Raw genomic sequence first — 26,621 nt, forward strand, 5'->3', positions numbered from 1 at the left:
GGGAACCCTGAGGATATAAATGGTTGTTCCCATAGACACGAAAGAATTACTATGTGACCACTACAGACATGAAATTATATCATAGAAAACATAGAAAGTCCGCCAGTAGCAAGGGCGATGGATTTATGGTTGGAACACAGTTGGCCGGTGATACTCTGGAGGTAGATGATATCTGACATTTCCCCCTACATTACATCCTCCTTGTCACAAGAGCTCCACTGGTGACCTGCAGATGTGAAATGTTCCCAAAAACCCGCATTATTCAACTTGAATTATTATTATTAATTATTATTAAATTGGATTTGTATGGGCGCACAGCTACCGGGAGGTTTCCCGGCGCCTGGGACACTGCAGGACAGAGGCAGGGCCATAGAAGATTAAACAGGAATTACCGATTAAAAAGCCATGTCTTTAGATTCTTGCGAAATTTAAGATACTGCTTTTCATACAGTATCGAATGAGCATGGAGTTCCTTCTAAGGTGATTCCGTAAAGGCAGGGCGCATGAGTGGGGTGCACTGAAATGAGGCAGGATGTTGGCAGGGTACCGTTTATTAAAGGATGCTACATTTCCTGCCATGGGGTTCATGGAGGGGCTTCCTCCCAACTGGACTCAATCAGGAATACAGACTTTGATGTGTGTGCTCCACAGCCATAACTGCACAGTGTAGACCAGTGCACCAGTGATACAGGAAGAAGATGAATTCCACAAAAGGCGGGTTTATAAACTGGAGACATTCCACAAAATGACACATTTTCTGATTAAAAGGAACTTACCGTGGGTGCCGCGCTGCTCCAGATGAGGATGTTACTTTTCAGGGGGGCGCTGACCTTCTGCGTCAAGTAAAGAGCTTCTTCGATGAAGATGATGAGAGAGATCAGTGTGAGGCCCGTCAAGAGACCCAGGATGGTCAGCTGAAGTGTGTCCAGCTCTGCAGTTGGAAATAGCAAAGACAGGTTTAAAAACAGCAGGGGGCGCTGTTGTCTTCAATGGCCATTCTCTAGGACCCACTAATCACACTTCAGTGGGTGGCAGGGGGCTTAATGTGAGCTGAGTGACAACACAATATACCACTAAGGGTAGGGCCACTGAAAAATCACCATGCCGTGTTGCTTTGCGCAATTATACATTTTGTATGTAAATATGAATTTGCCACGCTTGATAGATTTGCAGATCTTAACAAAAGAAAAATGTAATGTCTAGCTCGAAATCACATCACAAAATAAAATGATGGACGGAGGATTGAAACTTTTCAAACACTCACCCCCCAGTCACAGATCTGGGTTTAATCAATCCGTATTTTGCTCGACACGTCAGTGACGTCACCCCAGTTTGGCACCAGCCATACGCGAATCAGTCTTGACCCTGCGCCAAATGGGAACAGTCCAGCCCGAACTGCCCAGCCAGATCCTCCCTGGACTGGAAACAAGCATCCTGGGACAGGTTCCGGGGTATCACCTCTCATCCTCCAGGCTAGCTTGAATCCAGTGGCACAGTGAGCAAGGGACCCATGTCTGGGCATACCCTGCCAACATAGGGTGCACATAGCAACATCACAAAATAAAATGATGGACGGAGTGTTGAAACTTTTCACACACACACCCCCAGTCCCAGATCTGGGTTTGATCCGTTGTTATTTTGCTCACTATGTCACCCCAGTTTGGCTCAAAAACACAGCACATAGAGGGTTAAGCAGCACAAGACACTTTGCAAACGTTAAGAGGGAACCTTTCAACTGTTAATTGTTGTTTTCAGTAAAATAAAGCGATGACAATCTTGCTCAACTGGTTTAAACGTCTAAAATAGTTGCCCCGGCAGAAGTTTTTTTGTTGACAGCAAGACACAAAAAGTTTACTTAATTGTAATTCAAACAAGGTGGAAAGAATGATTTCTTCTTTGTTAATTAATTGTTTTGTTTCATTAATTATCCAAATTCACTTTTTCATCACAGACATGGTTCTCAAAATAGCAGTAATTTCAAGAGGGGGCTTAGGCTGCATTCCAAACAGGTTGCATCCCTTTTCAAAGATGCATTATCATGGGTCTAGGGAGGCGTGGAAAGAATTTACAGAATTGTTGATGGGAAAATGTGCATGGTGGGGATGTTTTTCCTAGAGCAGCATAACATAGACAAGGAGAAAGAAGCTTGAGCTGTCTGTGATGTCACTCAGAATCCCAAGGAAAAAGAAGCTTGAGCTGTCTGTGATGTCACTCAGAATCCCAAAGGGGAAAGCATCCCATTTATTCACAGTCATCTCTATGTATTCTATGTCTGCTCCATCCATCTTTTCATCTCCCCCTGCTGATATCAGCTGTGCACGGGCAGAGGAGTCAAGGAGGGCCCTACATAACATGGCCTCATCTCTGTCCACCTTTGGTCCATATTAAATGTGTTATCCAGCGATTCAGCCCACTACTCACAACCCATTCCTACCCTCAACTACCCACATTTTATAGAGATCTGGCCTTCTGCCACCCTCCCACATCACCCTCTGCCTCTCCACGAGCAACCGTCCATCCACACACATCACCGCCAGTCCAATTTCTCCCCCCCCCCTCCCCCCCATGGCTAAATATAAAAATAAGTATTCACTGGCCTCCTGCTGTCTACCCCGACCATGCTCTGCTTTTACCCTCCACTTCCTGCACAAATTGAAAGATAGCATATGTTGTCCTCCCACCACCCTGCACAACCCTCTCTTCGATTCTCCTCCATTCCAAGGCAAAGAAAAGTAACATCTAGGCACCTATGGCCAGATTTATCAAGACTTGGCACAGTGGTGCAACGCAGCAAGACAACTTGCTCCGCTGCGTCAAATGGAGTGGGCAGTAATGCGCCATATTTATTCACATATGGCACATTTCTGCTCTCTCTGTGCTGCTGCACCGGTGGCCGCCAAGCGAGAACACAGGTACCCTGGAACCAATATTGTTTTGTGCAGGAAGGGGCCCTAAGAAAACATGCACGCTTTAAACCCCTCAACCCAGCTGTCTTAAGGCTGCTGGGTTGAGAGTAAGTGCAGGCCTCCAGTGTGCTGGGGAGCGCCCAGAGATGCCGCTCGGACCTGGCTGGCATCTACGGGGGCGAAAATAATATGTATTAAAAAAAACATACCTAAAGATGAACATCTCGTCCTCCGGTGCAGACGTCTTCTTCCTTTTACAGCAGCCCAGCCACAAGAAGCTCCCTCGCCCAATCCTGTCGCTGCTCACATGTGCCCTGATTGGTGGGAGCAACCTCTCTGGGCGCTCCCCAGCACACTGGAGGCCGGCACTTACTCTCAACCCAGCAGCCTTAAGACGGCTGCGTTGAGAGGTTTAAGGTGTGCATGTTTTCTTAGCCGTCGCAAGAAGGCCGGCCAAAAAGACATGCGCACTTTAAACTAGTGCAAAAGGCAGCCCGCCCTCCTCCCTGCTGCTCTCACTCAGCAGTGGCCGCGTACCCGGCCCGCCCCCGTCCCGACGCTCTGTTCGAGACGGCAAGTGAAAAAAAATGATAATGAATTACCATTTTATTTGACATCTCTAGGGCTTTGGGGATAATGTGAGTGGTGCCACGGCTACCGCTGAAAATAACTCGATTGGATTGGATACACTCTCCTGGTTTTCCTTTTGTACAATGGATTACACTTTTCCACAGCAACCCTACTCACAATCTAGTTCTACAGGCTAATATCAGTGTTAATAATATGGCATTAGGTCCTTCCATACAGGCCATTTGGCCCAATTCACAAAGGCAAATCGTGGGGGCGGAGTTCGTCAAACACATAAATGAAGCCTACGCCAGTGTGTAAACCCCCACGAGATGCAGTTCAGTGACTCCAGTTGCAGCTTTATGCCTTGGAGCAGGCATAGGGCTCAGAAATGCGTTTGGAAATTGCCCCCTCATTATTGCCAGTGAATAGTGTTTTAACAGGATCTATTCATTTCATATAGCTCTATTTCGTTTTCTTACTCAAGAAACATATATTTTTAGCCCGGATATCTATTCGTGCCAGTGTGGTAAACTATCTTAAATGGTGGACAAAGGACAGGCATGAGTTTGTGGCTGCTCTGGGCACAGAGCATTAACTGTGATAGCGTGCATGGAGGGAATGCGCACCCAGGTAAAGGTGTGCCGTGGCACAGGACAGGGCGCTCTTTACATGATATGGCCCCAGCCTGTGAACAGAGCATTAGATGTCATTCACGTTAGGTTCTGCGTACCGTGACTGTGTGAGTGTGAGGAAATGGGGTGTATTGTATAGTGAGGTTGTTCGACCTCACCGTGTAATACATTTACCAACCACTTCAGGGCCAATAGCTTTTGTTTGTCAAACCCTTTGTTCAACCCAGGGTAGCTGTGGCTCTTAACCCCAAGGTTTACACAAAAGGAACACGTGTGAATAATTTGAACAGCACCAAAACAATTGAAGAACACAAGACACTCAAGAAATCCGACACCAATTTATAAAAATAGATCTTTTTGTGTATTTTTAGACACCGAAATAAAAAAAATCCATCAGAGGGTTCCAGAGATACAGAATTTAAAAGGTATAGTGATTGTGCACATTTTACTGAACCATGAACAATCATTGGAAATTCCACAAATTTGAGTCATAATCTTTTTAAAGAAAAACGTGGCAAGTATCAATGCGATTGCTTTGAGTCACTTTAGGCGACCAACTTCAGCAGGGAGTCAGTCAGGTGGCCCAGCAAGTTCCACAAAAACAGTTACCGCAAAGGTAGGAATAGTCTTCAGTGAGTTCCAGGCACTTTTAACCCTTCGCTGTAGGTTCCAATTGAGGTGGTCCTGATGCAAGGGATACAGAATACTGAAGATGCCCGCGGATGCTGTGAATGCGATGCGGTTGACAAGGGTCTCTCTGCAGCGACTCCTCTGTCCATGAACTTGGTGAGGCTGTCCTGGCCACAGGGTTGACGTCCTTTGGAGTCCTCTCGGTCCTGGATGAAGTCCAGTCGCCTGGTATCACGGTCACAGGGGAATCCTTCCTCATACAACAATTCACCTTCTGGGTGATCTTGCTGCATTTCATTGACTCTCCCGGGTCTAGTAGACTCGGGTGCAACTTTGAGCATTAAATCTAGGACTCTGGTGCTGCATGGCGACAAGAAAACAGTGACTTTAAGATTTGGGTTACCAAGTCATCCTAGTAGGCTGCTTCATCTGTTGTGACGCTGTGCTGCCAAAAGATCAGCCAAGCGACCCTCGCAGTCTTTGCTTTCGGCTGGGCTCTGGAGACAACTTCTCCATAAGCAGGACACAGTAAGCAGAGTCCCTTCTCTTTTGCTAGCCACCAGGTTCAGCAGGTGCAGTCCGTGCCGGTGCAGCCTCTCTTTGCCAGTTCCTCAGTGCAGCAGGGCAGTCCTTCTTGGTTCTTTTTCCAGTCGAGATCTGAGTTCGGGGTGTCAAGGTTGCCCTTTTATGCTCAGGAAATGGCCTCAGGGTAGGATGCAGTAGGTACCCAATGAGCTACCAGGTTATCACCCTCCTGATGGCCACTTCCTGCAAAGTGTGGCACCTGGCTATTCCAAGATGCACCATTCTGCCCACTTCCAATATGGCATGGCAGAACCCCTTCAGAGCTCCCTAGCCCAACCCAGAGGGTGGCTATAACGGGGGGGAGGAGGCAGGTCACACACCCCTGAAAAAACGGTTTGGCAACAGGTTTCCCCTTCCCTGTCCCTAGTGCCAACCTATCTACCTAGACAACAGAGAAACCCCTTTCCCAAGAGTTTCTAATTTGCCATTCAAAGGCAATATCTAATTTGAAGCTTGTCTTTTGGGCTACTCCTGTGTGGCTTCCTGCAGCTTGGAGGTAACACCTTTTTCCAGTGCAGGCTTCTATTGTAACCTTCCCAGGGAGTCGATTTAATAAACTTTATTCGACAATTAAGTCATGAAAGTATCATACATTTGCCAAACTTCATACACAAGCCAAAACATAAGTTAAGACATAACATATTTCCATAAACACATGATTTTCTGACTTACACCTGTACTAAACAACAATTTAGGTAAACAACAATAATATCTAGTGAAGCAATTAGTAAAAAAAAAAACTTCCTAGTTTAATTTAAATTAAACAGATAAATCCGAAATTAAAAGATAAAAGATACATTATACATGACTTCAAATCAGCGCTACTAAATTGGCACTATTGATATTTGTCTGCCTAGAGCGTATTATCCAGGCCCACTTTATGTACTTTGCCATTGCAATTGCAATTAGTGGGCTTGGGTCAGAACACAAGATTCTTAATGCCTCGACATATCTTCGGGTGCCTAAGAGGCGACAGACAGGTAAAACCCATTTTTTCCGTGGGAGCTCATAAAGGGGACAAAAGAGAACAAAGTGGCTCATAGATTCGATCTTGTCCCTACATATTGGACATTTGTCCGAGGACCCTCTTGTCCATTTTGATGTAAATGAAGTAATAGGGAGAGTGCCTAACCTGAACTGAAAATAAAGTTTGCGATCAGTTGGTGCCTCTATCAAGTCCCAATAACGTTCCTGACTGGGATAAACCTTGATCTCTAGGTATCTAGCTGTTAGCCGGGAAGTACACCCCTTTGCAGCAGATTCTATGGCGATAAATTCCCAGTATCTGGTTTTGACAATTTCCTTTGAGGGGAAAACAGCATTTAGGGGATCGTCCCAAAGGTTGCTCCAACCCAGTTTGTATAGTAACACCTTAATGGACCTCAACCAGTCTATTCTATGGAAGTGATCTTTCTCCATTATTTCTTTTAGTCCCAACGCATAATGTTTTAGCTCCTCAGTTGACCAGATCCTGCGCCAATAAAGCAATGGTCGCAGATTGGCAGTGTCTTGTATGGTTTTCAGACCTAAGTCCCAAAAAAGTGGTGACAAAGGAGTACTTTGCGGTACGCCAACAACTTTCCTTATGAACTCACTCTCCATGGCGATCAATCGCTTTGGGTTACTTCCATATCCCCATAGCTCAGAACCATATAAGGATGAGCTGCGTACCTTCATCGTATAGACCTCGAGGAGTGGGGCTATTGGCTGGGTCTGCGAGGTTTTGAACCTTTTTAGAAGGAAACCTGTCTGCTGTTTAAACTTCAGAATAGAGGAGTCTATTTGGCTTTTCCAGTACATATTCTTCTGTAATGTTACTCCCAAATAGGTAAAGGCGTCCACCTGTTCCAGGGGGGAGCCATTCATTACAATTACGCCACTAAAGGGTTTGTACGATCTACACGGGTTCGGGCCATTTAAAACCATAAACTTGGTCTTGGAGACCTTAATCTCCAAGCCACGTAGCAAGCAGAATTCTTCAAAGCGCCGGAGGGTCAGCTGTAGGCCACTCGGGGTTTTCGAAATCAGCAGAGTGTCGTCCGCGAACATAAGGACAGGAATGCGGGTACCGGCCATTGCTGGTGCATCTGAGGGGACCCGGGAGAGGAACTCGGCCACCCCGTTCACGAAGAGTGAGAACAAGGTCGGTGCCAAAACACAGCCTTGCCGCACTCCTCGCTCCACGGGGAAAGACTCCGTAACCTCGCCCTGCCTTCCCCACCGGACCCGAGCAAAATTGCCCTCGTGCAGGCGGACGACTAATGCCAACAACTCCGGAGCCATCCCCAAACCCTCCAGCACTTGCCACAGCTTGCCACGTGGGACCAAGTCGAAGGCCGCCCGCAGGTCGACGAACACGGCATACAAAACCCCTTTTTCCAGGACCACTGTCCTCCAATAGAGGACAATAAACCTAAATACCTGGTCTATAGTGCTGGTTTTAGGGCGAAACCCCGCCTGCAATGGACTTAGCACGTTACCTGATTCCATCCAGGTCTGGATTTTGCCCAAGACCAGCCTGCCCAAAATCTTTTGTAAAGCATCTATCAGGCTAATGGGTCTATAGTTGCAAGCCAACGATTTATCCCCTTTTTTATATATTGGGACGATTTCCGCACCTTTCCAAGAGTACGGGATCGGCATTCCCTGTGCAATAGCATTTGCTAGGTGCATAATATATAATGACCACCTCTCTCTTTTGTACAAAAAAACGTCGGCCGGGATACAGTCCATGCCGGGTGCACGACCCGGAGTCACCTTGTCGAGCGCAATGTCAACATCCCCGACACTAAACACTGGAGTATCATAAAAAGGCCTTACCTGAGAAGACTCGCTAGCTTCCACAGGGCCTATCGAATATTGAGACTTAAAAAAATCTACCCAAGAGCTCTGTGGTACATGATTTTGAGGGCTGTCAACTATTTCGCCCTTTTTCCATTTAAAAATGTTCCAGAATTTTTTCTGGTCTTTATGAGCACATGCTGCTTTTAAGTCTTGCCACTCACTTTCATTCCACTCCTTTTTTGCTTTCCATAGGGCTTTTTTATGAATATTACGAGCAAATTTAATCTTGCTCGGATCTTTTGATGTTAAAGCAAGTCCCAGCTCGGTGCGAGCATGTTTGCAGGAGGCGTTATACCACCCCTCCTGCTTACTTCTTTGGGCTTTCAGCACTACGGGGGGTTTGCAAAAACAAGATTTTAGTTTTCCAACTAACTTCCCATGGATTTCCTCAAATGTTACTGGGAGTTGTCCTAAATTACCTACTGCCGTAATTGACGACAGTGCCTCTTCAACGTGGGACTCTATACTATCCAACAGGTCTAGGTGTTCTTCTACGTGGCGCCATTTAAGGTGGCGTTCGTTATTTGATAGGACTACCGCTGGACCATTCTTATCGGGTATTTGATCTTTGCTAGCTCCCATTCTCAAATCAAACGCAGCTATTAGGGGATTGTGATCACTTTCAATCCGTGGCTCAACCACCATATCCACTAACATATGCCACATCCTCAAATGGACTAAGAGATAATCTATATTGCTTGCCCTTGTGCCATTGCTATACGTTTTATTACACATCCTATCTGATTTGGTTCTGCCATTGGCTGCCCTCAGCTGGTTACCCAGGCAGAACCCTTTCAGGTACAGGGCCGCCTCAGTCCATTTGCTAACAGTCTTCGCCTCAAGCTGTGGGACACCCCATTTTGCATCCTCTTCCTCTGTCAGGAGCATGTCTTGAGACCCAAGTGGCTCGAAGGTCGTGTTAAAGTCTCCAGCGATAAGTGGGAGCACATCAAAGGGGCTAGATTCTACAATGGTGTTTAATGCAGTTATCACCTCAGATTTTTTCCCACCTGGTAAGCCCCTTGCATATACATTGAAAATGTCAATTTTGAGGTTTTGCGGACTGGTCAGCCTAATTCCCAATATATCGGGGTTCTGTGTTTGGATAATTTGAAATTTACATTCCAAATTCTTTTTAACCCAGATAATCAGGCCTCCTGATGCCCGTCCCCTGGGCATTTTCACTGCCGGAGCAAAATAGTTCAAATATCCCAGCATGAACACCGGATCCACTGACCATGTCTCTTGAAAAAGACAGATGTCATGCTTACTGATAAAATCCACCCAGAGGGGAGATGCTAGCTTAGAGTTAATACCCGCCACGTTCCAAGATAAAAACAATACGTGGCTTGCAGAATTGGATCCCTCTTCCATACTCCCTGTGATTAGTATAGGAGAAGGGACTATATCTTGACCAAGACAAGGCCTGGAATTAATGCCTAAGATTTCCTTCTGACGTTCAACATGCATGCCTTGTACACTAGTCCCAATCATGTTTACTTGTACAAGGGATGCATTAACATCACTACCATTAGGTGGATCACTATCACACGTACCCTCATCTGGCATTAAGAGCACATTTATTTTACCACATGTGCCTGATGATAGTAAGGATACACATGGTATGGCAGCGTTAGAGTGTATACTACCACTAAACAGTCAGTCACAGTCCGCTAACCCAGAGAGTACATCGAATCTATTAATCGATCTTATATCCTCAAAGAAGGTTCCGTTAGTCAAGGGGCCCCTGCATGTATTCCCACCTGTAAACTGTGGCTTGGATACATAAAAGTAAGACAGTGGCATTGTGCTTATCACAGAGGAAGAAGCGGAAACGTTTTGGGGCCAGGAACAAATGTATTCCACACACCGCCTATCCCTAAAATTAACAACCACACAATCCCCCTTAGATGATTTTGTATTTCTGCCCACCCAGTTTACACGCCTTGCATATAAGATCTCAGCACTCATCTGGGCCGGCAGTGGTCGTTTGGCATTAAGCCAATGAGTGCATTTGTTCTTCAAATCCCAATAGGATTCCCTTGCCCCCTTCGCCAGGCTGGGAACCCCAGTTAAAATCACCACATAGGGGGCAGCTTCAGGGGGTAGATGTAAATCAATTAGGCCTGAAGAGGCCTGTGCTCCGGACTGAATGGATGGAAACTGCCTGCCAGTTACTTCTCTACTATCCCTAGGGCTGGCTGATAACGGGTGTGGGGAGAGATGTTCATCTGCTATCCTAATGTCCACTGCTGGGGTCTGGTCAGGCTCATGGGGGATAGGCCGTTTATCTAGTGTGGAGTTAGTCAAATTACTGACTGTAGATTTGGACACAATCCGTTGGCCTGTTATACCAGAATGCTGTTTTGACGAGCTCTGGTGTTGTTTGCCACCCCGAGAATTCCCCGATGCGAGTGAGAGTTCCATACACACAAGTCTACTCTCAATAGAGCCTAATCTTTCGTAGATGGGATCACATAATTTCTTAAGAATACTTTCAATTTTAGTCCAAAAAGGTACAGTACCAGTTACTTCCACATCCGCCATCCCCAACAATGGTGATGGGTGTGACCTTAAATCAGTTGTTTGGGGTTTGGGATGTGAGGCAAAAGCCTTCGGTGGAGCTGTGGCTAGGGATTGACCAGCCTTGGTATTAATGGTCTTCCCAGCGGCTTTCTTTTGGTTACCCCTACAGTTTTTTTTCAGGGTAGTGGCTGGTTGTTGCTTGCCGGAAGCCGCATTTAGGTTGCTGGTTGAGCGAGTTTTTACACCTAGCAAAGGTTTTGAAATGGAGACCCCGTTACCCTTATTTGCATTATCAACATTATCGTCCGGTATTTCAATGAAAGACGTAGGGCATATCATTGACTCGTTGGTTTGTTCTTCCAACACGGGCGATACTGGGCTCGAAGAATCCAACCTTACGGGCTGACCACAGGGAGGTGATTTTGAATTGACCATACTCCCCAAAGAAGATCTCTTGTCGCAGAGAATGTCTAATGAAAGTCTTTTCTCCGTTAGTTCAATGTCCTTAGCAAGGACTGTCTGCACTCTCACCAAGAAATTGTCCAATGTTCCCATTAGGGCACCCCCAGTCGATTGCAAGATAGGACCATCCCTTTTCTGCGTTTTATCCATTTTTGTCATCCGGTCACCACGTTTTAAAACAAAGTCTCTCTGAGTTACAAAGGAGCTGTAATAGGCTTGCACTTACCAGGCTCCCAGAGTTACAAGCAGCAAGTGTTAGAGAGGGGTCCCGTTCCGTTCTCTGGCGTTCTCGGACGGGCTCAGACGGGCCCGCCCTTGGCCCGGCGCGCGCCCGCGCGCGTCCCGCGAGGCGGGGGCCGTGAGGAGTGTTATAGCGTCAGGGCGGGAGGGCGGGAGTACGGGAAGAGGACACAGCTGTGTTCAGGCACGGGGCTGCTGGTCCTCGCAGTCCCGCTTTACACTCTCTTCCTCAGGTGACAGCTTCCAGCAAAGATTTCAGGCGACTCCTCCGCTGCTCTGCCTTGGATAGACCCCTCCGTTTAAAAGCTCATCAATAAAATCAATGTCCAACTCCTTCCACGAACGGCACCCGCGAAGCGGGGGCCGTGAGGAGTGTTATAGCGTCAGGGCGGGAGGGCGGGAGTACGGGAAGAGGACACAGCTGTGTTCAGGCACGGGGCTGCTGGTCCTCGCAGTCCCGCTTTACACTCTCTTCCTCAGGTGACAGCCTCCAGCAAAGATTTCAGGCGACTCCTCCGCTGCTCTGCCTTGGATAGACCCCTCCGTTTAAAAGCTCATCAATAAAATCAATGTCCAACTCCTTCCACGAACGTGCACTGCGGGGTGAGCAGGGTCTTCATGTGTTTGAGCTGCATGATGCTGCCTCCCTCGAGCTGTAGAGCCCAGGGAGTCATTTTCATGTCTCCTCAGGATGGTAGAAAGTTGTTTCAGAGACAAACCCCCATGAACAATAGTTAAGGACCCAGGAGACTAAACAACAAAGTGGCATCTTTGGTAAAGTTGCACAAACAAGTTGAATTAATTTTGGCTAGAGAATCAAGACGGGCTTAATGTAAAAGTCGTTTGATACCTTGGAGTATCCACTTTGGGTTCACTGTTCAGGAGTTGGCACATCTGAGAGGAAGCGTGTAACCCTGTGCTAGCCAATTGGGTGACCAAGTCTTTCCCCATTAAAAATGACAGTTTCAAATTTTCACTGTCAGGACACGTAAAATACATGTTGTGCCCAAGACATATACTGTACCCTGCCTTTGGGCTTGGTAGGTCTGCCATAGGGGAGACCTTTTCATATTGCCGGGGGTGGCATGGCTTTGCCCTTGCTTTAAATGGCAATGTTGGGCTAGCAGTATAAAACTGCTCTTCCTTGACGCTGCTGGGAAGGGCTTCGCTTTTCAAAATGCTTGCCCTCCCTAGATTCCTATACGTGCTACAAAATACCCCTTTCCCGGTTGCGCCCTCTTATTTCACGGCTATCAACGCGGAGGTCACTCGTCTCCTATGGGAGGACAAGGCGCCGCGGATAGCTCTCCACAAGCTTACCAGTGGTTGGTACGATGGCGGTATAGCCCTCCCAGATATTAAAACCTATTACTGGGCGTCGCAACTCATGATTATAAACCAATGGCTCCATGTGCCGGGTGACGACCCTGCGTACCGTATGGATAGGCAACTGCTAGGGGCAGAAGGGGTGATGGGAACCCTCTATAACCCGAAAAGAGGTCACGTCCCGGCGGGGCCCGCAGCGCACACCCTCCGGATATGGTTTGCGGCACAGCGGACAATGGGCTGGGCGGGGAGGATTACCCGGGCTACGCCTTTAAGGGACACGAAACAGCTTGGGGTACTACGCACTACCAAGGGATTCCAACAGTGGGATCTTATTGGTATCTCCAGTGTCGGAGACCTCTAGAAACGGGGAGAGGTGATCACCTTTACCCAATTGCAGGCAGACTACGACTTGGCAGATACCGAACATTTCCGATACTTACAAATCCACCACGCACTCCGGACGGCGATTCCGCCTGGGACACGGCTCCCGGGGTCATTGCCCCTGGAAGACCGGCTCCTCACGGAACGTCTGACTCAAAGAGCGACGTCCCTAACATACCGGAAAATAATAAATAATCGCCCCGATCCTTTCTTGATCCTTAAGAGTAAATGGGAGGCAGAACTCGGAGACTTAGATGAGACGGAGTGGCAGTCCGCGCTGTCATCCCCCAAAGAAGTGGGCATATCGTCCAAATTAAGGCTTGTCCAACTTAAAATTCTGCACCGCACCTACTACACCCGTACACTCCTATTCAAATTGCAACGGGCGGAGTCTCCGCAATGTCTCAGGAACTGTGGCCACGAGGGAACCTTCCTTCATACCTTATGGGAGTGCCCTGTCATAGCGCTTTATTGGGAGGGGGTGTTGCATACGCTCTCCCAGGTAACCAGTGTCCTGACGCTCCCGGAACCTCGGCGCTGTCTCCGCAATATCTGGGAACAGACGGACCACAAGAGAGTGACACAGCTCTGGGTGACGTTAGGGCTCATGCTGGCAAAACGCAATATAGCCCAGCGATGGGGATCGGGGCAGGCGCCTACCCTGGCGCAGTGGATCTAGGACATGGACCAGGTAATGGTGGTTGAAAAAACTGTATATGTACATAGAGGGTGCCCCAAAAAATGGTCCCAGGTGTGTGGTGGATGGAATGTGTACAGAGGCAACATCTGTGAGCCCCCACACAATACATCAGAATCTGAACTCAGTGACCAAGAATAGTTATCCCTACAGTGGTTGGGGATGGGCACTACTGTATGATGCATTTGGAATGTCTTTGTGTCTATACTGTACCTGTGCTGAATTGTTGGGATACGTTTGGAGTAATATCCTGCTAAGCCTTACACTGGATGAGTGGTATTTATTTTCTTTTTTTGTTTGCAAACTTAATAAAAATATTTTTTTTTTAAAAACTGCTCTTCCTGTTCAATGAGGGACTAGGCGACTAGTTTTACCTGGGTCACACCCAGAGTAGTACAACCAGTGCTACAATCTCTGGGGTGACCCTGTAAGTTCCATGCCCTGGGTACCCTTGGTACCATATAGTGGGTACATAGAGGTAAGTTAGCTATGCCAATTGGGTATAGACCAATTCAACATACATGTTTTAGGGCGAGGCCATTGGCACAGAGGTCTGGTTAGCAGCCTCAGTGCCTTCTCAGAGTCAAAAACCAGCAGCATCAGTCAAACACTTGGGGATGACAATACAAAAAGAGGCATTTCCTTACAGTGAGTCCCAACCACTCCAGCCCCGCACAGACACCATTTTGTTAGAGAATTGAGCTGCTTCATTAAGACATATGCCAGCCACAGCCTGACATGAATGACTCTGCCCCAGCCCGTTAGACGAAGCAGCCTGCTGAGACATTTCAAAAAGATTAGTGCACTGTGGAGCGAGGGGCTGATATGATATGGAAATCATAGCAGCACTGGCAAAAGGCCTAGCAGAGATGGTACATGGTAGAAACGTGACACACATTGGCATCAGGGTGAGATAGGCATACATGGACACGAATAAAATAGCAGAGAAGGCACTGGGTAAAGATGTGATTAACATGGCCTTTAAGGAGAGATGGGAAACATATGGGCTGAGAGGTGCAATGAGGAACACATGGGCAGCCCGGTGAGATGGACACATGTGGACACTGAGTGGAGACAGAGCACACATGGGCACCTGAAAACAATGAGCAACACATGGTTACAAAGATCTTTTGGGAGGAGCTTAAGTTACCTGAACCCTCTAGCCAGGCCCTTTGTGTGGGAACTCCGTTGTATACAGGGTCAGACTGGCTTTATGGGGCAATCTGCCAATGCTTGAACGTAACTGGGCTTTCGCTTCGTATTTAGCGGTCCCCAGGATAACAGACCTTCAGATTTCGTTGGATACAAAAGAAGGAGTGTAAGAAGACTGTAGACCTGAAAACCGAGGAGCAAGACTGACTTCTCACCAACCCCACCGGGCCTGTCTGCTGCACCTGAACTTCGGCGAGAAACTGATTTGTCCTGCCTGTGCAGACCTCAAGAAACCGGAAGGGCTGCCACTGCTTCGCAAATTGCCCAAGGAACTCCCATGGAGTAGAGAAGCTACTCTCCTGCAGCCGCAGGCCCAAAGAAGCAAGATCCGGTATACTGACCTGCCGTCCATGGGGGCTACCAAGGCAGCAGCCACCCAGAAAGAGGTAGCAGTGCTCATGCAGGCCACATCTGTCCTCCCTCCAAGTGTGGGAAAGCAAGGAACGACCGGAGCCTTACAGTACAAATCCCCGGGGTACCGGACCCTTGGCAGGATTCAAGGCTTGTTGTGCCCAGCCCGGACACCAACACCGAGGAAGATGATATGCACATCAAGGGAATTCAGAGACATTGAGACCTACATCAAGAGTGGCCCAGCTGTCCTGATTGCTTCTCTTCTGATAAACAAAGACTTAGACGTGAGTCTGTGACCACCACCAGGACTCTGCCCAAAACATGGCACGGAAACAGCTCTCCTAGCCGTGGTAGAAGAATCAAGAAGGATCCTGGATCGAGGGGGATCAGTGGCAGTGGTCCTCCTCGACCTCAGCGCCGCATTCGACACGGTATGCCACAAAACTCTATTGCATCGACTTTTCGATCTTGGAGTCTCTGGAAATGCTCTTGCATGGTTAAGATCCTTCCTGAGTGGAAGAACCTTCCAGGTCTTCGATGGCGACTCCTGCTCTACCAGCAAACCTCTGAGCTGCAGGGTGCCACAGGGCTCCTCCCTGAGCCCCACGCTGTTTAATGTCTACATGAGACCGCTGGCTGGGATCGTTCGTCAATATGGTATCAAGATCATATCATATGCGGACGATACCCAGCTCGTGGTCTCCCTGGCACAGAAGAACAGCAGGCTCCCACAAGTCAACATGGCATCCTGCATGGAAGAGATAAAAAGCTGGATGACGGCATCCTCTCTAAAACTGAATGGGGACAAAACCGAGATCTTGCTCCTCGGCCCCCCTTCCCCAACTACCATTGCACAGCTATGGCCCCCCAGTTTGGGCCCACCCCCATCTCCAAAGGAGGACATCAAGAGCTTAGGAGTCTGGCTTGAAAAATCCCTGACTCTTAATACCCAGGCAATCAAGACCTCAGCAACTTGCTTCGGATTGATTCGGATGCTGAAAAAAATCCTCCCTATCCTACCCCTCGTAGCCAAACAAATTGTCATTCAGGGCCTCATTCAATCTAGGCTTGATTTCAACAATGCCCTCTATCTAGGAGCACCAGAATATGTATTAGAAAAACTTCAACGGACCCAGAACTGTGCAGCCAGGACACTATTACAGATACCCCGCAGAGAATCAGTCAAGGCAGGGATTCGATCTCTCCACTGGCTCCCTGTCAGGGAAAGAATAAAATTCAAGGCCCTCTGTATCTCCCACCAAGCCTTCTACAGAGCTGGCCCCCAGATCAACCATCTCCTTCTCACTCCATACCACCCCGGCAACAGCTCCGATCATCTAACGCCTGCCTTGCCACAGTTCCCCGAATCAAAAGATCTAGGGCCGGAGGCAGGTCCTTCGAGCTCAACGCCTCCAAGCTTTGGAACTCCCTTCCCCCCTCTTTAAGATCCAATCAGACTCTCTCCTCATTCCGCAAAGAACTAAAAACCCTCCTTTTCAGAAACTAAGCACCTCACCCCCTCCTCAGAGTACTTTGCCCTCTACTCAGCGCTTGGACGCCCTCGGGCAGCAGCCGCGCTATACAAATCACCTTTTCATTTCATTTCACCACCCGATGCCTAAAAGCACCTAAGCACCCGTGCTCCAGAACCTGAGTCCAAGGGAGGGGAAGGTGCCAACTGGGTCCCCAGACCCACAAGAGCTAAGCCTATGCTTGGATTTGCCCAGACTGGACTGCCATCCACCACCTGCAGCCTCTTTCTATAGGCCTCCTCCAACAATGAGAGACTTCTGCACCGGAATCCGACACCAATGCACACTAGCCCCACAGCCGGATGAAAAGTGAACCAAGGGTGTAACCTTTGTTCCTGATGATCTCAAGGGTCGAGCCCCTCTGTGGGTACCCCCGGACTGGTGTCCCAGTCCCTGCTTGCAGCCTCTTTGTACCCGGACCGTTCTCCCATTGAAGTGAATGAGACACCGGACGCTGTGACACACCTCTGCACCAGGACGCCCTAGAGCCACCCGAGGTGACCTGTTGGAGTGGCCTTGGACCCTGCCCCATACTCACCTCAAGAACAGCAGAACAGTCCCGTAAGTTTCTGGCAAATGACCGAATGCAATACATGCTTTTCTCCATACGATAACCTTGTTGGTCCAGACAATGCAGGGTTTATTTATGAAAACTGTAAAAATTCATAACTGAAAAAGTACTTACCCGAGTCCGATGATCTTGGTATATAATTTTATATAAAAGTAAGTGTTATTTTTATAAATTGGTGTCGGATATTTTTGTTGAGTGTGTGTCTCATTTACTGCCTTTGTGTGTTATAAATGCTTAGCACTGACCTCTAACATGCTTTACTGCTCGCCCACACTACCACAAAAGAAAGCAATTGGAATGTCTTTGTGCATCTGTGATTCCTTTGGGGTTTGCCTGGACACTCTGCACAGTGTGCTCATTTGGGTGCACTATATAGAGAGCCAGCTTCCTACAGTTTGTCTGACAGGTCAGTGTGTGGACCATTTTTTGGGCTGTTTGCCGGCCTGTGTTATGGTCTGATTTCATGTTTCACCGGAGACAGCAGACAGACACTGTCAATGAAATTTATTGTTAACTAAAAAAAAATAGCACACCCATTACTTACCATTAGTTGGCTTTGATGACACTTGTTTCCTTGCTTTCGATTGGCTAGCGCCACCTGCTCCTTCCTTCTTCCTCCTGGGGCTTCATTATTGTCTCTGTGGTGGAGCATGAACTTCCTACAGGTTCCTGTCTGTGGCCAGCATCTTTCCACTGATCACAGGCTCTTCAGGTACTTTTGTTTTACTTTTTGACATAGTCTAGAAGAGTCCGCATGTCTCCCTCACCCAACCCATCTCCCTCGTTTTGCTGGTCCCCCACTGTCCATTGTGTGCTACTCCCTACCTCCTCTCTTGCGCCTCCTTTGTGTTGCTTGTCCCCTGCCCTCCTCTCACTGTCTATTGTGTGCTACTCCCTACCTCTTCTCCTGCACCTCCTTCATGTTGCTTGTCCCCCACCCTCCTCCCACTGACCATTGTATGCTACTCCCTACCTTCTCTCCTGCACCTCCTTCGTGTTGCTTGACCACCTGCCCTCCTCCCACTGTCCCTTGCTGGTGCTCATCCCCCCCCTCATGCTGCACCCCCCTCATGTTGCTTCTCTCACCCTCCCCCACTGTCTGTTGTTGCTGCTCCTCCACCCCCTCACCTCCCTCATGTTGCCTCCCCGTCCATTGTTTGTGCGCTCCCTCCTCCCCATCTGTTATTTCCCCCTGCCTTCCTCCCGCTGTCCGTTGTTGCAGCTCCTCCCTTCTCAGCTCACCTCCCTCGTGTTGCTTCCCTCGCCTTCTTCCCGTCTGTTGTTGCTGCTCCTCCATCCCCCTCACCTGCCTTGTGTTGCCTCCACCCCCATGTCCGTTGTTGATGCGCTCCCCTCCTCCCCCCCGCTCCTACCATTTATTTACCCCCTGCCCTCCTCCCGCGGCCCACTGTTGCTGCTCCTCCCTCCTCTGCCCACCTCCATGTTGTTTCCCTCGCCCTCTTCCCACATCTGTTGTTGCTGCTCCTCCATTCCCCTCACCTCCTTTGTGTTGCCTTCACCCCTATGTCGGTTGCTGATGCGCTTCCCGCCTCCCCATACCATGTGTTATTTTCCCCCTGCCCTCCTCCCGCTGCTGCCGCTCCTCCCTTCTATGCTCAACTCCCTTGTGTTGCTTCCCTCGTCCTCTTCCCACCGTCTGTTGTTGCTGCTCCTCCATCCCCCACACCTCCCTTGTGTTGCCTCCACCCCTATGTCCGTTGTTGATGCGCTTCCCTTCTCCCCATACCATAAGTTATTTTCCCCCTGCCCTGCTCCCGCTGCTGCCGCTCCTCCCTTCTCTGCTTCCCTCCCTCGTGCTGCTTCCCACGCCCTCTTCCCACCGTCTGTTGTCGCTTCTCCTCCAGCCCCCTCACCTCCCTTGTGTTGCTCCACCCCTATGTCCGTTGTTGATGCGCTTCCCTTCTCCCCATACCATAAGTTATTTTCCCCCTGCCCTGCTCCCGCTGCTGCCGCTCCTCCCTTCTCTGCTTCCCTCCCTCGTGCTGCTTCCCACGCCCTCTTCCCACCGTCTGTTGTCGCTTCTCCTCCAGCCCCCTCACCTCCCTTGTGTTGCTCCACCCCTATGTCCGTTGTTGATGCGCTTCCCTTCTCCCCATACCATAAGTTATTTTCCCCCTGCCCTCCTCCCGCTGCCGCCGCTCCTCCCTTCTCTGCTTCCCTCCCTCGTGCTGCTTCCCTCGCCCTCTTCCCACCGTCTGTTGTTGCTGCTCCTCCAGCCCCCTCACCTCCCTTGTGTTGCCTCCACCCCCATGTTCGTTGTTGGTGCACTCCCCTCCTCCCCCTGCCCCTCCCATGTATTATTTCCCCTCTGCCCTCCTCCCGCTGTTGCTGCTCCTCCCTCCTTAGCTCACCTCACTCGTGTGGCTTGGGCCTTACGCTTTTTTGGTTTTTAGGTCTCGGGACCATCCGGTCGGCAGACCGGAAGTCCGGAGATTTAATGTCATTGAGAAGAGGGGCTTGCACCCGCCCCTCTTCTATCCTGTTCTCCATTGGCTGGCCTCTTAAATGCTGGCCAGCCACTGGAGAAGAGGTCCAGTCACTCCGTTGAAGCCCCGTCTTTTTCGGATCGGGGGGCGTGTTTTTTGCGAGAAGTCTCAGGGAGGAGACAACAGCAAAACACGCCCCCAAATCCGAAAATGAGGCTCCCTTTCTCCGAGGCATTTCTGCTCTGCCTGCCTCGGAGAAAGGCGGTGGTGTGCCTTTTGCTCTGCCTTGTTATATTTAACCCGGCAAAATGTTAAACACATGGTTCTCTTAGAAGAAGGAAAAACATTGCAACGCTCTCTATTTAACCACATGTGTTAAACAGTTTAATTTACTGGACGCGCTGCATTCTGGCGAGTTTTTGTTGCTGCTAATGTCACTTCGGAACACAGTGTAAACGTCTATCACATGCGCGGAAGAACAGCCAAACAAGCCGTAACTAGATTAATGGAAAACACCGACGCATTGATTTAATCCAATTTTAAAATGGGAAAAATCACGCCGACGCGGTGTGGGAAACATCTGCTTTTTACACGGACAGTCTGGGTGAACTCTTTTAACACTGATGTTTTTATGTACACCATTTATGGAAGAGGTGCCAAATTCGAAAATAATTGATTTAAATGAATAGCAGGCGTTCATTGTGGGGGTTCCAACTGCACGGATGGGTTAGCAATTCATTCGTGCCTTGCAAAGTCCTGGCGCCACCACACACCCACCCCCCACTCTTCGACACTTTCCTTGATCCACGCCCCCCACCGCAGAGATGCTCCGCTCCCCGCTCCAGCAGGCACCTCCCCCACCCCGGCTCCCACCCGTTCAGCCGTTTCTGATCCAATTCACAACGCTCTCGCAGAGATGTTTAATCTCATTTAAACGCAGCCACGTTTTTCGAAGCGTAGAAATTTAAAATGAAGGGCTGCGATCCCGGGCGCGCGCAATTAAAGTTAACATTTCGCAGAGCGTGGTAAAGGAGCGAGTCAGACGGAGGGGGGTTAGAGAAGGCCAAGTGTAAAATAAACATTATAATCTCCAAGGAGAAATGTTTGTTTTCTGGGACAATATGGGTTGCGAGAGGCAGAGCTGAGAGCCAGGCATGCGCTTGGAAGCATCAGAAATCCGCACGCGCTTTGACCTGCAGGGAAAGCCCTGCCAGGCTGGTGCGCCTACATGACACCCTGTTTTCATATAGCGCTTCATAGACGAGTGGATAATTACTACAGACGTGGTAAATCCTGTTCTCGCACATGCCGGAGTTATGACTTTCCTCTCTCTTTTCGCACCCGTTACATACTCGCTGCTTCCATAAATGTTTCATCCACTTAACATGTTGTTGCAGAAAGAGTCACCAACATTCTGTTACATTTCGGGGCAAAACTCGTAACGGGCGTTAGTCCTGGCATCCAATAAATCGAAAAAAACTTGATATTGGAATTTATGGATACAGTTATTAATGTCTCAAACACCGGACCACTCGTAGCGAGGACATTCGTGATTTAAATAGAAGAGGTTTCTATTTTCCAGTATCATGAGCCTCAATTTACAGGACATCGGGATGAAGAAAAGTTGAGTTGCCATTTTTGAGGCGCAAAATCACAAGTTAAGCTCACTGAAGATGTCAGCAGCGAGCGTTTAACTCGCATCGCCCTCTTGCAGACTGTAAGCACTGGTGCGGAGCTTGGCAAGGCCTGACCAGCCACATATCAGGGCCTCGGCGTCCAGCAAGAGCAGAGTCCCTACTCGGAGGGGCCCCTCTGACGCCTGGCACGCCAGCCCTTTACCCAGGCAGGAGCCTGTCCACACCCTGCCCATGCCAGAGCTCCCAGCGCGGCTCCAAAAACAGCAGCAGCCCGGCCAACAAGCATTTACAATGCAACGGTCTCGGCATTGTTAAAGTTAGAGCTATTGGCATTGCTCATGACAATGACGTTTCTTTAAATGTTTTAAAAACAAAAACAAACAAAAATAATGTCATGAGCAATGCCAATAGCTCTAACTTTACCAATGCCGAGACCATTGCATTGTAAATGCTTGTTTTACATACCGCACAGCACAGCTGTGGAATATGGCTTAAAGAAAAAATAACTATTGCGCAATCAACGTTGGCCAGTGCTTTCTAAACTGTTTCGAACCACAAACTACTTTGTAGTATGACAATTTGCTTTATTAGACGAGAGTCAAGAGTTTTTTTTGATTTAACGACAGCATCGTAAGGCAGCGCACTGTCATATACAGACAGCACATCTTCTATTGATTAGGGCACTAGATTTGCACAGACATCCAGCTTTACTGATAAAAGATACAAATGGAAATTGTGTTTGTCAATATTTGTCATTTGTGCATCACCGAGTCAAGTGTCGTGATTTGTTTTGATCCTAATAACTCATTGCTTCCCTCACTTCAGAATTATAAAAACTGTGCTTCATTTGTGCTTTCCTAACCTCTTAATGTGTACAGTCCATTTACGGATATTTACATTTTGTTGTGTGTTACAAACAACGGCCTTGTACAGTCTCTCCTTTCACACTCTCTGCACCCCAGCATGATTGTCACATAATTCACTTTAATTTTCTTTCTCTAGCTGCAAAATGAGCGGAGTTTGTAAACACCAATCTCAGTGTTAAAACAGTAAGCAGCAGCTTGTTAGAAGACACAGCCGAGATTTGACCTCAGTCTTTGAAGCACAGAAAATGTGGCAAGATAAATGCAGAATTCAAATGCATCTTTATTTCTTGCTTGGCGTTTCACGACCCACCAAAAATCAGTTCTTGACCCAGAACCGACAGTTTGGGAAACACTGCTTTACGCCATGTTGCACAGCAGCCTGCGATGCTGTCCAACGTGGCTTGAAGTAAAGAAAGCGCCATGACGTGGTCAACACTGACCGCATAATAGCGTTTCTTTTTTTGAATGCGATATCGCACAGCATCCTGCAATGCTATGCAACGACTTAAAAAAAAAAACATTGGAAAAAGGCAATAGGTTAACACAGGCGACACCTACTGACTTTGCCAATGCTTGTTTACAGTTGATTTCCCTACAACCACAAAAGATTGCCAGTAACAAGCACAATGCACGCAGTCTTCCAACATTTGCAAAAGTCATATAGAGCGTGTCTTTATTAGTTTAAAACTGCGATTTGCAACCATAGGCCACATTTTTAGATGTAGGATTCATTAATGGGGGCCACTTTTATTTTGGTGACCGGGGCCCATTTTCTGTCCCAGCCCGCCTCCGATTGTACACAGACCAGGATTTTTGTCTTTCGCAAAAGCTGCAGTTCCCTGGTTTCCTTCGCCTTGGCCCCTGCAGTTCCCTGGTTTCCTTCGCCTTGGCCCCTGCAGTTCCCTGGTTTCCTTCGCCTTGGCCCCTGCAGTTCCCTGGTTTCCTTCGCCTTGGCCCCTGCAGTTTCCTGCTTTCCTTCGCCTTGGCCCCTGCAGTTCCCTGGTTTCCTTCGCCTTGGCCCCTGCAGTTCCCTGCTTTCCTTCGCCTTGGCCCCTGCAGTTCCCTGGTTTCCTTCGCCTTGGCCCCTGCAGTTCCCTGGTTTCCTTCGCCTTGGCCCCTGCAGTTCCCTGGTTTCCTTCGCCTTGGCCCCTGCAGTTCCCTGGTTTCCTTCGCCTTGGCCCCTGCAGTTCCCTGGTTTCCTTCGCCTTGGCCCCTGCAGTTCCCTGGTTTCCTTCGCCTTGGCCCCTGCAGTTTCCTGCTTTCCTTCGCCTTGGCCCCTGCAGTTTCCTGGTTTCCTTCGCCTTGGCCCCTGCAGTTCCCTGGTTTCCTTCGCCTTGCCCCCTGCAGTTCCCTGGTTTCCTTCGCCTTGGCCCCTGCAGTTTCCTGCTTTCCTTCGCCTTGGCCCCTGCAGTTTCCTGGTTTCCTTCGCCTTGGCCCCTGCAGTTCCCTGGTTTCCTTCGCCTTGGCCCCTGCAGTTTCCTGGTTTCCTTCGCCTTGGCCCCTGCAGTTCCCTGGTTTCCTTCGCCTTGGCCCCTGCAGTTCCCTGGTTTCCTTCGCCTTGGCCCCTGCAGTTTCCTGCTTTCCTTCGCCTTGGCCCCTGCAGTTCCCTGGTTTCCTTCGCCTTGGCCCCTGCAGTTTCCTGGTTTCCTTCGCCTTGGCCCCTGCAGTTCCCTGGTTTCCTTCGCCTTGGCCCCTGCAGTTCCCTGGTTTCCTTCGCCTTGGCCCCTGCAGTTTCCTGCTTTCCTTCGCCTTGGCCCCTGCAGTTCCCTGGTTTCCTTCGCCTTGGCCCCTGCAGTTCCCTGGTTTCCTTCGCCTTGGCCCCTGCAGTTCCCTGGTTTCCTTCGCCTTGGCCCCTGCAGTTCCCTGGTTTCCTTCGCCTTGGCCCCTGCAGTTTCCTGCTTTCCTTCGCCTTGGCCCCTGCAGTTCCCTGGTTTCCTTCGCCTTGGCCCCTGCAGTTCCCTGGTTTCCTTCGCCTTGGCCCCTGCAGTTCCCTGGTTTCCTTCGCCTTGGCCCCTGCAGTTCCCTGGTTTCCTTCGCCTTGGCCCCTGCAGTTTCCTGCTTTCCTTCGCCTTGGCCCCTGCCGTTTTCCCTCCACACGGTGGAAATATGCCCCGGCTGACCGGGCCAAGCCAAACACAGCCTGCGTGTGGGATTCACGCAGCCTTCCCGTGTGTGGCATCATTCGATGCAGACCTGCCCTTTGTAAGTGGACCTGTTTCAGAGCTTTTCAAGCACAGCAGCACTGCCAAGATATGGAACACCAGCTACTTTCTGTCAAGACTATTTTCGCAGAACCTTTTTAGTACTAAAAAGGGGCGTATCCTGCATACATAGTCACAAAAGTCACGATTTCAAGCAAAGATCAAAAAACAGAATACACTTCTCAAAATTAGTCACGTTGCAGTTTCCATAGACTTTGCAAATGTTGCAAAAAATATTTTCAGCTTCCACAGATCCACAGCCTTTTTAGAACACCTGGCATTCCACATTACACATGCCTCTGGCATGTTATGTGTGTTGTGGTCACCCAGGGCCAGTTTAAGCCCACACAGGCCAGACCCACAAGTAACAACCAATGACGGGGAAGGAAAGCCTCTGTTAAAGCTACATCAACAGGGACACCGAGTGGGGCACCCTGAGCGCAGGGGGGCCCTTGAGAAAGGAAGGAAAGGGTTGCTGTGTGAGTTGTAAAACACAGCCAGGCACAGAGAACTAAAGGCCTGTCCAGCAGGATGGGCTCCTTCGCAGAGGGGTGGGTCTTGAAGGGGAAACATCCAACCAGTTAAACGCTTTTAGGAACAGGAGTGAGGTGCTTTAAGGGCTCTGACAGGAGGTGTCAGGGACAGAAAGGGCATACATACCTCGACTTTCCAAGAGTCTGGACGCCTGTGCTCACTGGGGAAGAGATGAGATAAGGGAGAGTCCGGGCGCTTGTGGTCACTGGGGAGAGATGAAATAAGGGAGAGACCAGGCGCATGTGGTCACTGGTGAGATAGAGAAGGGTCCGGGAACCTGTGGTCACTGGTGAGAGATGAGATAAGGGAAGAGTCCGGGAACCTGTGGTCAAAGGGGGGAGATTAGATAAGGGAGAGTCCAGGCACTTGTGGTCACTGGCATGAGATGAGATAAGGGAGAGCCCGTGCGCTTGTGGTCACTGGGGAGCGATGAGATAAGGGAGAGTCCGGGCACTTGTGGTCACTGGGGAGAAGGGGGAAGAGTCCCGGCACATGTGGTCACTGGCGAGAGATGAGGGAAAAGCCAGGTACATGTGGTCACTGAGAAGGAGGAGAGTCCAGGAACCTGTGGTCTTTGGGGAGAAATGAGATAAGGGAGATTCTGGGCGCATGTGGTTACTGGGGAGGGTATGGACTATGTGGTCCCTGGGGAGTATCTGGGTGCTTGTGGTCACTGAGAAGCGATGAGGGAGAGTTTGGGGGCCTGTGGTCACTGGGGAGTAGAGTTGGGACGTATGTGGTCACTGGGGACATGGGGGCAGTCCAGGCGCATGTGGTCCCTGGGGAGAGAAGAGATAAGGGAGAGTCTAGGACCTCGTGGTCACTGGGGAGGAGGAGATTCCAGGCGCTTGTGGTCACTGTGGGAGAGATGATACAAGGGAGAGTACGAGCACTTGTGCTCACGGTGGAGAAGGGGACAGTCTCTGGGGAGAAATGAGATAAGGGAGAGTCCGGGCGCATGTGGTCACTGGAAAGAGATGAGATATGGGAGAGTCTGGGCGCATGTGGTGACTGGGGAAATTGGGGCAATCCAGGCGCATGTGGTCACTGGCGAGAGGTGGGATAAGGGAGAGTCCTAGCGCTTGTGGTCACCTGGGAGAAGGGGGAGAGTCCTGGCGCTTGTGGTCACCTGGGAGAAGGGGGAGAGTCTGGGTGCATGTGGTCCCTGGAGAGAGATGAGATAAGGGAGAGTTTGGGCACATGTGGTCACTGGGGAGAGATAGGGGAGAGATAAGGGAGAGTCCAGGTGCCTGTGATCCCTGTGGAAAGATAACATTAGGGAGACTCCAGGCACTTGTGGTCACTGGGGAAAGATGGGGGAGGGAAGAGTCTGGGCACATGCGGTCACTCTGGACATTTGCAGTCCAGGCGCATGTGGTCACCTGGGAGACGGTGGAGAGTCTGGGCGCATGTGGTCCCTGGGGAGAGATGAGATAAGGGAGAGTTGGGGTGCTTGTGGTCACTG

At 49.5% G+C, this 26,621-nt stretch overlaps 1 protein-coding gene across 2 annotated transcripts in view; it reads right to left on the reverse strand.

Moving 5' to 3' along the window:
• The window catches only part of SLC51A (solute carrier family 51 member A), a 151,949-nt gene that overhangs the window by 32,599 nt on the left and 92,729 nt on the right, over nt 1-26,621 (reverse strand). For both annotated transcript variants that reach the window (XM_085635982.1, XM_085635981.1), the window contains exon 3: nt 777-931. In XM_085635982.1, the coding sequence (XP_085492108.1) occupies nt 777-931 (155 nt within the window). The remainder of the gene's footprint in view (nt 1-776; nt 932-26,621) is intronic.

This window comes from Triturus cristatus, chromosome 11, assembly GCF_964204655.1.
Source record: "Triturus cristatus chromosome 11, aTriCri1.1, whole genome shotgun sequence".
Classification (NCBI taxonomy): Eukaryota; Metazoa; Chordata; class Amphibia; order Caudata; family Salamandridae; genus Triturus; species Triturus cristatus.